This window comes from Mustelus asterias, chromosome 21 (genome assembly GCF_964213995.1).
Source record: "Mustelus asterias chromosome 21, sMusAst1.hap1.1, whole genome shotgun sequence".
In the NCBI taxonomy this organism is placed as follows: Eukaryota; Metazoa; Chordata; class Chondrichthyes; order Carcharhiniformes; family Triakidae; genus Mustelus; species Mustelus asterias.
In genome coordinates, this window is record NC_135821.1 from 39,538,695 (window position 1) to 39,551,966 (window position 13,272).

Consider the following 13,272-nt stretch of genomic DNA (forward strand, 5'->3'; position numbering starts at 1 on the left):
TCATTCGAAAGATAGTGTTTTAAGACAGTGCAGCACTCCCTCAGTATGACACAGGAGTAACAACCTAATTTTCACTAGACTTGTAGTTGATATATGCTTACTCCTTTTGCAACTTGCAGATCTAAAGTGAGAATATGGTAATGTACCATTATTTATTATATTAGCAAGCCGCCCAATTGACTTTTTCCGTTGTGAATAAGTAGAAGAGTGACGACCCATTGGCAGGATTCAACAATACTGTGAGTAACATGAATTACAATGTGAAGCCAACTCTCAGGGTGGCACGGTGGCACAGTGGTTAGCACTTCTGCCTCACAGCGCCAGGGACCCGGGTTCGATTCCTGGCTTAGGTCACTGTCTGTGTGGAGTCTGCACATTCACCCCGTGTCTGCGTGGGTTTCCTCCTGGTGCTCCCCTAAGATGCACTGGTTATGTGCATTGGACATGATAAATTCTCCCTCAGTGTAACCGAACAGGTGAAGGAGTGTGGCAGCTAGGGGATTTTCATAGTAACTTCATTACAGTGTTAATGTAAGCCTACTTGTGACACTAATAAATAAACTTTAACTTGAAGTGATTCAGCAGCTGTTGTAATAAGATAGTGATTTACCTATAGTATATCTGTGGCAGGACTATACATTAGATCTTTCAAAATGATTCAGAAGTGCAGAGATCACTGCACAAATCAATACAATGAGGGAACAAGGGTTTTATGCACAGGTTTAGGTGAATAAACCTATCTGAGAGCAAATATGCAAACTTCAGAATCTCAGTTTAGACTATAACCAAATCTTCTTGACCCGCTTTAATAGGGCAGTTCAAGGATGTCATTTGTTTGTCTACATCCTCAAAAGTCCTCTTCACCTCTTGCTGGGAAATAATTCAGCAATCCCTGCCAAGCCCTTCTCTAAGTGAGCCTTGAAAATGAGTGTGGACTGCCTAGTCAGACATGGGAGGGTATCACAGCTGAATCCAACACTTCTGTGACATCTTGATAGGTTACAGTGGTGTTAAGCCTTGGCTCAGTGGTAGCATGCTTGGGCCTCTGAATCAGAAGATTGGAAAGCTCAAGTCTCACTCTAGAGTCTTGTGAAGGAGTCTTGAACTGATGGAAGTGATGGGCAGAATGCAGTGGACGCTTGTGCCATGGGCGCAAATCCCATTATGGCCGTTAAATCTCATCAGAGGCCAAACCGGGGATTTGCGCCAGCGAGATCTCAGTTTGAGATCTACCCCACTGCTTGTCAGTGACGTGATTAAGGTTTACGCCCAGAAAAGGCATTGTTGCGTTTCCAAAGTGGTAGCATTTCTACTGGCGTAATGTCACATGACCTGTAGTGACGCAAGCAGAGAGCTTCTCGAGCTTTTGAGGCTCCTCCGTCTTGGACTTGAAGAAGCAGCATCTCCTGAATAAAGCTGCATCGTGTTTGACTTGAACCTACCTGTGTGGCACCTCATTGCTTTTCTCTTTGCTGTAATTCTCGGCCAATAGAGGAAACTGATGACGAGAATTGGAAAAAAAATCTACCAACTTTGAAGAAAAAACCCCCCAGCACTTCAGATTGAAAAGGCAATCGAAGGCGAGGAAAAGAAAGCTGTGATGCACTACAAAAAGGTTTAGAATAAAAGGTGAGTAAGAAACAAAGGTTAAATAAAGTGGGTAGACTTCCAAGCTGCAGAGACCGCACACATGACAAAGGGAAACGGGTTGTGGGAATGGACAGAAAAGAAAACTCTGTGAGGTGTTAAAGAGGCTCCCCCTCCGGGAAAAGGAAAAAAAAATTCCAAACAAAAGAAAAATGTTGCATTGTTGGTTGGGGTGACCTCTTGCATTGTACAGGGAAGAAGGAGAAACTGAAGAAAGTATAAAACCTGGGAGTCGGTAATCAAAAATGGTGGGAAAAGGTAGAGCAATGGATGTATTTGATGAAGATTGACAGACTTGGAACTCATGTGAAGAAAGATTCCAATATTATCTCCAAGTAAATCGAATACCAGATGACATAAAGATTGTAATATTTCTCACTTTGGTAGGACGTAAGATTTTAAGTTACTACGAAGTCCAGTCCAACCAGCAAAGCCAATAGTTAAAACCTACAACGAACTCTTGCCAAAACCGTTCATGGTTGTTGATCCATTAGGCAAGTGGAAGCGAATGGACAAACAGCAGAGTTGCCTCTCCACGTTATCCATGGGAACTTTATGAAGGCGAGCTAAATTGCGAAATTAGTGCAACGCTTGATAATACTCTTTGCAGTAGGTTGGTATTAGATCAGAGAAAGCTGCTCACAAAATGAACCCTGACTCTTAAACCAGCAGTAGAAGTTGCAGTGTCAATGGAGCTGGCTGCGAAAGAGGCTTTGCATAGAGGAGGTAGCACAAAGTTCCACAAAATGGAGACCACTAAAAATAAATCTGCAAAACTACAAGCATGTCACTGACGTGCACACGTTGGACACTCAGCAGGAGAATAGGGAGAATAAGTGCAAGAACAGTGGCAAAAAGGCACATATTGCAAAAGCATTTTCGTTCACTAATGTCCTTTTAGGGAAGGAAATCTGCTGTCCTTACCTGGTCTGGCCTACATGTGACTCTAGAGCCACAGCAATGTGGTTGACTTTCAACTGCCCTCAGGCAACTAGGGATGGGCAATAAATGCTGCTCAGCCAATGTCACCCATGTCCCTCGAAGAACTTGGCAAACTTTCCCTATACCAAAAACATGCAAGAAAAAGAACACATCAAAGTCGGCAAGAAGAAACAATAAGATGACAGGCGAAGATGAAGACACCTTGGAATACAATGTGCCAAGACAAGTTCAGGAGTTGATTCTTGGCATCTTGTCGGTACACGACGATCCACAACGTTTTTGGGTATTCCCAAAACTTGATGGTTAAAATGGAATTGGATACTGGGGCTGCAATATCATTGATAGCTGAGACTATCTACAATTAGAAGTTAAAGCATTTGTCGTTGAAACATCCTGTGGATGTACACAGAAGGTGCTGTATCACTAAAAGAATATATTAAGCTAAAAGTGGAAGTAAATGGACAAACAGTGGAGTTGCCTCTCCACATTATCCGTGGGAATTTTCCTGCTTTATTCAGTACAGCATAATTGGGAAAAATTAAACTCCACTGGGGAGCTCTAAATCAAATGGTCGATAGGAGGACAAACTTCGAGAAAAGTGCAAAAATAATTCTAATCTCATGATGTGGCTGAGTGTTAAATTTTGCTTTATAATGCCAAGAACATAAAAAACAGAAGGAGGAGTAGACCAGATGGCCTGCTAAGCATGCTGTACTGTTCAAGACAATTGTAGCTGATCTTCGGCTTCAACTCCACTTTCCTGTCCCATTTCCCATAATTCGCCATGATCCCCCTGTGAAGCATTTTGGAATATTTTATGCTAAAGGTGTTTTTCGATATAAGCTGTGACTTTTTGTTACCAAACCAAGGATTTGCAATTCCTAGCTTTCTCAAAAAGCAGATGGCTAAGCTTCCATTCACAAGGTCACATGATAATTTAACATCATGAAGCATTGGTTAAATATTGGTTCATCTTAGCTCATCTACCAAGAGTAACTTGAAAGATCCCATTGCAGTATGGTGGCACAGTGGTGAGCACTGCTGCCTCACAGTGCCAGGGATCCAGGTTCAATTCCCAGCTTTAGCATGGCCAATCAACCTAAACCACAGATCTTTGGACTGTGGGAGAAAACCAGAGCACCCAGAGGAAACCCACGCAGACACGGGGAGAATGCGCAAACTCCACACAGACAGGTCACCCGAGGCTGGAATTGAACACGGGTCCCTGGCGCTGTGAGGCAGCAGTGCTAACCACTGTGTTATCGTGCCGCCCTCCCACAGTCTGAAAGACATGCTGATTAGGTGCAGTGGCCATGCTAAATTCTCCCTCGGTGTACCCGAACAGGTGCCGGAGTGTGGCGACTAGGGAATTTTCGCAGCAATTTCATTGCAGTGTTAATGTGAGCCTACTTGTGACACTAATAAATACATTTTTAAACTTTAAACTTGAGAGGAAGTCTAGCCTGGTGGACTAGGAGAAAGGAGGGAAGTGGCTAAGGAGGGAATCACATTAGTAAAATCAAACCCAGAGAATGGGTAAAAGGAAATCATTGTTCATCATGTTTTGGCCCATTTAAAATGTATCAAAATTAATACTAACGTGTGAAAAATGTACGAATACTCTCGATATTTTGTGAAGAATTATCAGTCATTGCAATTGAAATTCCAGTGATGACAGATCATTCCAGTTCAGAGGGATCTTTGGTTGTTTAGCAAGAGGAGATTGATAGCTTTTCTCACTGTCAGCTCCATGAGTTTTCTGCTCTTTTTCAAAGGGAATGTTAAAATAACAGTTGTGTGGCTTTTGTGTAGTTTCAATATCTATTTGTTCGCTTTTATTTTCTTTCTTTCATTCTCTCGTTCTGACAAAATAATACAAGTGGACACTGATGATAAGATAGTGACCTCGAGGCTGCAAAGCAGTTCAATTAACATCAGAGGCTGAAAATGACATGATCACTGAAGCACTATTGATTAATGTTGAATTCCTTCATTGAATTTACAACACAGAAGGTGCCCCTTCTGTTGAACATGCCTGAGCTCGTTCAAACTCTTCAACTGGAGCTAACTACGCTATAACAACATCTTGCGTTCACATAGTGCTGCTAATGTAGGAAAGGGTCCCAAGGTGCTGCCACCAAAGTAAAACCTGACACAAAATCCAGCATCGAGCCAAAGCAGGAACGCATAGGAAGGGTAACTCATAGCTTTTGTCACCGTGGTAGGTTTTAAGGCAGGTATTTAAAGAGGTGAGAAAGGCAGAGAGGGGAGTGGGAAAGGAATTACAGTTCCGGACCTCAATGACTTAAGGCAAATGGGCACCCATGATGAGAGGAGAGGCTAGAGTTTGAGAACTGTGGGCAAAATTTATTCCACCTCGTCGTTTCTCAACCAATGTTGGCAGAAAGTTGGATTCCATTAATTTGGATGAGACTTAAACTAATTGCCACAGATGTAAAGGGCCGGCTGCTTCAGCCTGTGTCCTTTGCAGACTTATTTTGAAGGTTGTTAAACTATGTGTTATGTAATCTTTCTTTTAATCAGATAAGGATGTGGTTTTCCGGAGTTCCACTATATGGAATTACGTAGCCTGTTACTATGCTGTAAGTTTTATTCAGCCCAACTGACTCACCTGTGGGTGGAATGTGGCACAGTGGTTAGCACTGTTGCCTCACAGCACCAGGAACCTGGGTTCAATTCCCGGCTCGGGTCACTGTCTGTCTGTGCGGAGTCTGCACATTCTCCCCGTCTCTGTATGGGTTTCCTCCGGGTGCTCCTGTTTCCTCCCACAGTCCAAAAGACGTGTTGGTTAGGTGCACTGGCCAGGTTAAATTCTCCCTCATTGTAACCTGAACAGGCGCCGGAGTGTGGCGACTAGGGGGTTTTCACAGTAACTTCATTGCAATGTTAATGTAAGCCGACTTGTCACACTAATAAACTTAAACACTCAGCTTAAGTTTAAGTTTTTATGTTCAGCTCAATCCTTAGAAACCCTACAGTGCAGAAGGAGGCCATTCGGCCCATCGAGTCTGCACCGACCACGATCCCACCCAGGCCCTACCCCCACATATTTTACCTGCTAATCCCTCTAACCTACGCATCTCTGGACTCTAAGGGGCAATTTTTAACCTGGCCAATCAACCTAACCCGCACATCTTTGGACTGTGGGAGGAAACCGGAGCACCCGGAGGAAACCCACGCAGTCACGAGGAGAATGTGCAAACTCCACACAGACAGTGACCCGAGCCGGGAATCGAACCTGGGACCCTGGAGCTGTGAAGCAGCAGTGCTAACCACTGTGCTACCGTGCCGCCCCACATCTCCCGCCCCACTTCATTCAAACACATCAGCATACTCTTCAATTAGTTTTCCCCGATATATTTACCAAGCTTCCCATTGTGATCCAGAAACACACAATGAACAACAGTGAATGAGCTTTATGTCCTTTACACATTTCTTCTCCAAGTCCTTGCCTGAGTCTTGAACTTGAACAACTGGCTTTCCGAGGCTGGGGAATCTCTCCTTCTGTCCTCCACCCACCCCCCCTAACTCCTCTTTCTCTCCCCATCTCTGCCCCTTTCCTTCCCTCTCCCCCACCAGCTGATTGCATCCTCTTGTTTTTTTCAAAACTTCATTGCACAAAAGAATTGTGTGTCCATAATATCAATTGATTTAACAGTAACCAACGTGGTTCATAAGAACATAAGAACTAGGAGCAGGAGTAGGCCATCTGGCCCCTCGAGCCTGCCCCGCCTTTCAATAAGATCATGGCTGATCTTTTTGTGGACTCAACTCCACTTACCTGCCCACTCACAATAACCCTTAATTCCTTTACTGTTCAAAAATTTATCTATCCTTGCCTTAAAAACATTCAGTGAGGTAGCCTCAACTGCTTCACTGGGCAGGGAATTCCACAGATTCACAATCCTTTGTGTGAAGAAGTTCCTCCTCAAGTCAGTCTTAAATCTGCTTCCCCTTATTTTGAGGCTATGCCCCCTAGTTCTAGTTTCACCCACCAGTAGAAACAACTTCCCTGCTTCTATCTTATCTATTCCCTTCATAATCTTATATGTTTCTATAAGATCTCCCCTCATTCTTCGAAATTCTAATGAATATAGCCCCAGTCTACTCAGTCTCTCCTCATAAACCAACCCTCTCAACTCCGGAATCAACCTAGTGAATCTCCTCTGCACCCCCTCCAGTGCCAGTAATATCCTTTCTCAAGTAAGGAGACCAACACTCAAGTAAGGAGGCCAGGTGTGGCCTCACCAGCACCTTATACAGCTGCAACATAACCTTGCTGTTTTTAAACTCCATCCCTCTAGCAATGAAGGACAAAATTCCATTTGCCTTCTTAATTACCTGCTGCACCTGCAAACCAACTCCTTGAGATTCCTGCACAAGGACACCCAGGTCCCTCTGCACAGCAGCATGCTGCAATTTTTTACCATTTAAATAATAGTCCATTTTGCTGTTATTTCTACCAAAATGGATGACCTCACATTTACCAACATTGTACTCCATCTGCCAGACCCTCGCCCACTCACTTAGACTATCTATATCCCTTTGCAAACTTTCAGCATCCTTTGCACACTTTGCTCTTCCACCCATCTTAGTGTCATCTGCGAATTTTGACACACGACACATGGTCCCCAACTCCAAATCATCCATGTAAATCGTAAACAATTGCAGTCCCAACACTGACCCCTGAGGCACACCACTAGTCACTGATCACCAAGCAGAAAAACACCCATTTACCCCCACTCTTCGCTTTCTGTTAGTTAACCAATCCTCTATCCATGCTAATACATTACCCGTAACACCGTGCACCTTTATCTTATGCAGCAGTCTTTGGTGCGGCATCTTGTCAAATGCCTTCTGGAAATCCAGATACACCACATCCACAGGTTCCCCATTGTCCACTGCGCACGTAATGTTCTCAAAGAATTCCACCAAATTAGTCAAACATGACCTTCCCTTCATGAACCCATGCTGCGTCTTCCCAATGGGACAATTTATATCCAGATGTCTCGCTATTTCTTCCTTGATGATAGATTCAAGCATTTTCCCTGCTACAGAAGTTAAGCTAACTGACCTATAAGTTACCTGCCTTTTGTCTACCTCCTTTTTTAAACAGTGGCGTCACATTTGCTGTTCATCTCTGCCAAAGCCGTTATTCCATCTCATTACAACCTCTCTCCATCACTGACTAAATCCAACCCGAGAAGCTATTATTGTTGTGTCTATGGTGAGCCTGTGGGGGGAAAAACTACTTTGGATTCCCAGTTTTTAACAGTTTTCGGTGCATTTGCACTGTGAAGTTGCCCACCTGTTTGGCTCGTAACTTGAAACATTGCTTATATCGAGTGCTACTAATTAGAAAAAAAATGTGATCAGATTTAATCATAGAATAGAATCATAGAATCCCCACAGTGCAGAAGGAGGCTATTCGCCCCATTGAGTCTGCACCAACTCTCTGACAGAGCATCTTACCCAGGCCCTCTATCCCATCCAATGCCCGTAACCCTATGCATTTGCCACCATGGCTAATCCACCCAACCTGTATATCTTTTGGACTGTGGGAGGAAACCGGAGCCCCCGGAGGAAACCCACACAGGCACGGGGAGAGCCTGCAAACTCCACACAGACAGTGACCCGAGGCTGGAATTGAACCCGGGTCCCTGGCGCTGTGAGGCAGCAGTGCTAACCACCGTGCCTCTTCTTAGGGCACAGAAGGTTAAGGGGAACTGGAAGAGAGATATTCAAAATGATGAGATGCTCTGATGGAGAAACTGCTTCCTCCGGCAAGTGGCTGGACAAGTCGCTGTGAGGCAACAGTGCTAACCTCTGTGCCATTTTTCTTGTAAATGAATACTTTGATCTTCATCTTTACTAAACTGCTGTAACGCTTCAGTGAGATTTCCTTTCCTACTCAGAGTTTGAGATTGGATTTTCTGTAGCTCTTTATTCTGTTGACTCCATTCAATTATCTTTGTTGAACTAGCGCAGTCAACAGAATTTTTAAGGCAATGGCGTCGATTAGCAAGGCTGGCCATCTTTTGAATATTTACATGAAGGACTCTGCCAAGCAGTAACAAATGCTGATTCCAGAGTTGAATGTTGGCAATGTGCAGCGGATGCCCACCTGCATGCACAAATAGGAGCTGAACCATTCAGAGGTGATGGCAGGCAACCCTTCACACAAAGGTTAGTGGTGATCTGGAACACTCTAGTGAGGGAAGGAAAATGAAGCTATGTGAGGCTGGAAATTTAAAACTGAGATTGGTAGGATTTTGTTAGAAAAGGGTACTGAGAACCAAAACAAGGAGATGGTGTTCAGATAGAGGTCTTCCATAATCTATTTGAATGCCCTACTCTTGTGTATATGTGTTTCGGGGCAGCACAGTGGTTAGCACTGCTGCCTCACGGCACCACAGACCTGGGTTCCATTCTTGGCTTGGGTTACTGTCTGTGTGAAGTTTGTACATTCTCCCTATGTCTGCGTGGGTTTCCTCTGGGTGCTCCGGTTTCCTCCCACAGTCCAAAGATGTGCAGGTTAGGTGCATTGGCCATGCTAAATTGCCCCTTGGTGTCCTGGGGATGCATAGGTTAGAGGGATTAGCAAGGTAAATATGTGGGGTTGCGGGGATGGGGCCTGGGTGGGATTGTTGTTGGTGCAGACTCGATGGGCCGAATGGCCTCCTTCTGCACTGTTGGGATTCTAGGATTGTGTGTGTGTTCGCGCACGTGTGTGTGTGTTCGCCTTTTTTTAGATCACCAGTAACCAGCGTTACAGATTGGTCATTGATTAGTTATCCTCACTGTTATTGATCTGTCCATCCTTCAGTGTTGGGCACTTTTCATGTCAGTAATTTATAGTTTGGATTTATGTCTGAAACTATGTACATTTTTCTGGCAGGAACAGAACGATCAAAGCTACTCAACAGTAAAAACCGCATCGACGACCGTGACCATTAATAACCTGAAGCCTGGGACACTCTACGTATTCCAAGTGCGAGCGTTTTCATCCACCAACTATGGGAACTACAGCCCAAGCATTGAGGTGCAGACATTAGGGGAGCGTAAGTAACACTGAAAGGGGAAAATGCCCATTTTGTTTGTGTATACCTTCATGTACCTGAGAGTTTAAAAGTTTGAACTTTTATTTGTTAGTCACAAGTAAGCTTGCATTAACCCTACAATGAAGTTACTGTGAAAATCCCCTAGTCGCCACACTCCGGCGCCTGTTCAGGAACCTGAGGGAGAATTTAGCATGTCCAATACACCGAACCAGCACGTATTTCAGATTGTGGAAGGAAACAGGAGTACTCAGAGGAAACCCACGCAGACATGAGGAGAACATGCAGACTCCACACAGACAGTGACCCAAGCCGGGAATCGAACCCAGGTCCATGGCACTGTGAGGCAGCAGTGCTAACCACTGTGCCGCCCTGAGGGTTGGCTTCACATTGTAACTCATATTACTCAGAGTATTGTTGAATCCTGCCAATGGGTCGTCACTCTTCTACTTATTCACAACGTAAAAAGTCAATTGGGCGGCTTGCTAATTTAATAAAAATTAAAATAATGGTGCATTACCATATTCTCGCACTAGATCTGTGGGTGATTTAAGCTGTGTTATTATGTGATTATTACAAAGCCTAATGAGGACTTCAAAGGGCAGATCTCCATTTTATCGACTTGAACTTTAGCCTTTTCTAAACCAGTGACCCCTGAACCTGCATCTAACCAGGCAATTGGACGTACGTGGCTGTCACGCTCTCAACCGTAATGGGAGCCATCTCACAAACTCAAGTAATTAGTTCATTGCAGAGTGTAGCAGTCTCGAGCATACACAACCACAGCCCTGAGCTTCAGGTTTTCCGACTGTACTTAACTACATCAGATTACATCGGATATAGCACCAAAATGGGCTGTTCCGCCCAACCAGTCCTTGCTGGTATTTCATGCTTCACTCAAACCTCTTCCCATCTTTTCCCATCTAAATCTATTGTCATAACTCTCTGTTCCTTCTCCCTCAGATACTTGTCTAGCTTCCCCATCGATACTGTGCACCTCAGTCACTCCCTGTGGTAGTGGCTTCCACATTCTTACCATCCTTTGGAGGCAGAGGTTTTTTCTGAGTTCCCTACTGGATTTTTTGATGGCCATTTCACATAGCTACCTTCAAAATGATGCTGTTTCCCACAAAAGGAAACATTCTCACTGTATCCACTCGATGAAAACTTTTCAACAGTTTAAAGACCTCTGTTAAGGCATCCTTCTTTTTTGAAGAAGTACACACCCAACCTGTCAGTCTTCCCATGATATGGATGAGCCCTGCCCAACTTGTATCATCCTGTGAATCTTCCCTGTACCCTTTATAATATCTGTATCCCTTTCATAATAAGATGATCAGAATTGCAAGTGGTGCTATGATCTAACCAATGATACAGATTTTGCATCACTTCCATATTTCTCAGTTCTGTCCCTCCTAGGAATACAACCCAGCGCTTGATACACTTTTTGAAGGATTGGCTAACCTGTGGCACAACTTTCAGTGCTTGATATATTTATGCTCTGAGATCCCCTTGTACCTCTACCCCACCTAGCACATTCCAAGTTCTAAGTAAGCTCCCTATTCTTCCTGCAAAAACTATCTCACATTTAAACAGAAAGTGCTGGAAAAACTCAGCAGGTCTGGCAGCATTTGTGGAGAGAGAAACAGAGTTAAATTTTCAAATACATATGAAAAGTTCAGAATTCTGAAGAGACATATGTATTTGAAAATTTAACTCTGTTTCTCTCTCCAAAGATGCTGCCAGACCTGGTGTGATTTTTCAGCATTTCCTGTTTCTATTTCAGATTTGCAGCATCTGCAGTATTTTGCTTTAACTTCTCGTTTATCTGTGTCGAACTTCATTCGCCAAACATTTGCCCATTCTGCAAGTTTGTCCTCCTGTATTTTGTTGCAGTCTTCCTCAGCATTGCCACTCCCCCTCTCTGCACCGCCACCAAGAAGAAAATTGGTGTAATCTGTAATTTAGAAACTGTGCTTTTGATTGTAAAATCCAAATCATCAAAGCAAATTGTGAAGAGCAATGGTCCCATTGCTGATTCTTGTGGAATATCACTCCCTACCTTCCGCCACTCTGAAAAATTACTCCTTACTCCCACTCTCTGATTCCTGTCTTGAAGCCAGTTAGCCATCCATTCCGCCACTTATCCACAACTCCACATTGTCTGGTGAAACCGGGAGGCGCAGTGGTTAGCACGGCTGCCTCACAGCGCCAGGGACCCAGGTTTAATTCCAACCTTGGGTGACTGTCTGTGTGGAGTTTGCACATTCTCCTCGAGTCTTGGGTGGGTTTCATCCAGGTGCTCTGGTTTCCTCCCACACTCCAGAGACGTGAAGGTTAGGTGGATTGGCCAGGCTAAGTTGTCCCTTAGTGTCCCAAGGTGTGTAAATTAGGGGGATTAGTGGGGTAAATGCACGGGTTATGAAGATAGGGCGGGTAGTGGGACTGAGTAAGATGCTCTGTTGGAGAGTCAATGCAGGCTGAATGGCCTCCTTCAGTACTGTAAGAATTCTATAAAAATAAGTTTTTTTTTCACTTGTTTAGCTAATCTCATGCATAACCCAACCTGTAAATTTGACATTTACACCTGCGCCATTAGTAAAACTATGCTGAGCTGCTGATAAAACCTTTAGCGACCACGATAGCACTAATAATGCGCAAGAGTTTAAAGGTGAAGTTGTCCCATTCTATAGATTGTGAAGACGTGGTTAGCTAACCGATAAGATCGCACTTTCTATTTTTGGATCCGGATGCCTTCCACAACAAAGCTCCCTTCGCATCAGTTTAGATGCCGTGAATCTCCAGATAATTATCAAGAGAGGCCGAACAGGCTGAGGCTTTTATTCTCCAGAAAAGAGAAGCCGAGGCATGATCTCATTGATTTATTTGATATGGTCGATGTAGAGAAGATGCATATGTGATAATCCAAAACCAGAGATCATAAAAATCAAAGAATCATCAATCAACCTGGAAAGAACTTCCTTATCCAGAGGCCGATAAGAATGTGGAACTTGCTATTAAAGAAGTTATTAAAGTAAGCAGGACAGAAGGGAAGCAGTGATCGAGAGCAGCACAGTGGTTAGAACTGCTGCCTCACAGCGCCAGGGACCCGGGTTAGATTCCAGCCTTGGCTAACTGTCTAGGTGGAGTCTGCACGTTCTCCCCATATCTGTATGGGTTTCCTCCGGGTGCTCCGGTTTCCTCCCACAGTCCAAAGATGCCCCTTAGCCTCCCTAGTTTTGGGAGGAGTAGCAGAGTAAATGCACGTGATTATGGGGATAGGGTGGGCTGTGGGCCTGGGTGAGATGCTCTGTTGATAATTATCTAGAGGTTCACCGCATCTAAACTGATGCGAAGGGAGCTTTGTTGTGGAAGGCACCCAGATCCAAAAATAGAAAGCGTAATCTTATCGGTTAGCTAACCACGTCTTCACAATCTATAGAATGGGACAACTTCACCTTTAAACTCTTGCACATTATGAGCAGTGCTATCGTGGTCACAAAAGGTTTTATCGGCAGCTCAGCATAGTTTTACTAATTGCGATAGAGCAAATTTCAAATTTACAGTCTGAGTTATGCATGAGTCAGTGCAGCGTTGAATGGCC

General features: G+C 44.1%; 1 protein-coding gene across 1 annotated transcript in view; it reads left to right on the forward strand.

Moving 5' to 3' along the window:
* The window catches only part of epha10 (EPH receptor A10), a 582,772-nt gene that overhangs the window by 481,686 nt on the left and 87,814 nt on the right, over positions 1 to 13,272 (forward strand). Inside the window, exon 7 of the mRNA XM_078237784.1 lies at positions 9,509 to 9,671. Coding sequence (XP_078093910.1) covers positions 9,509 to 9,671 — 163 coding nt within the window. The remainder of the gene's footprint in view (positions 1 to 9,508; positions 9,672 to 13,272) is intronic.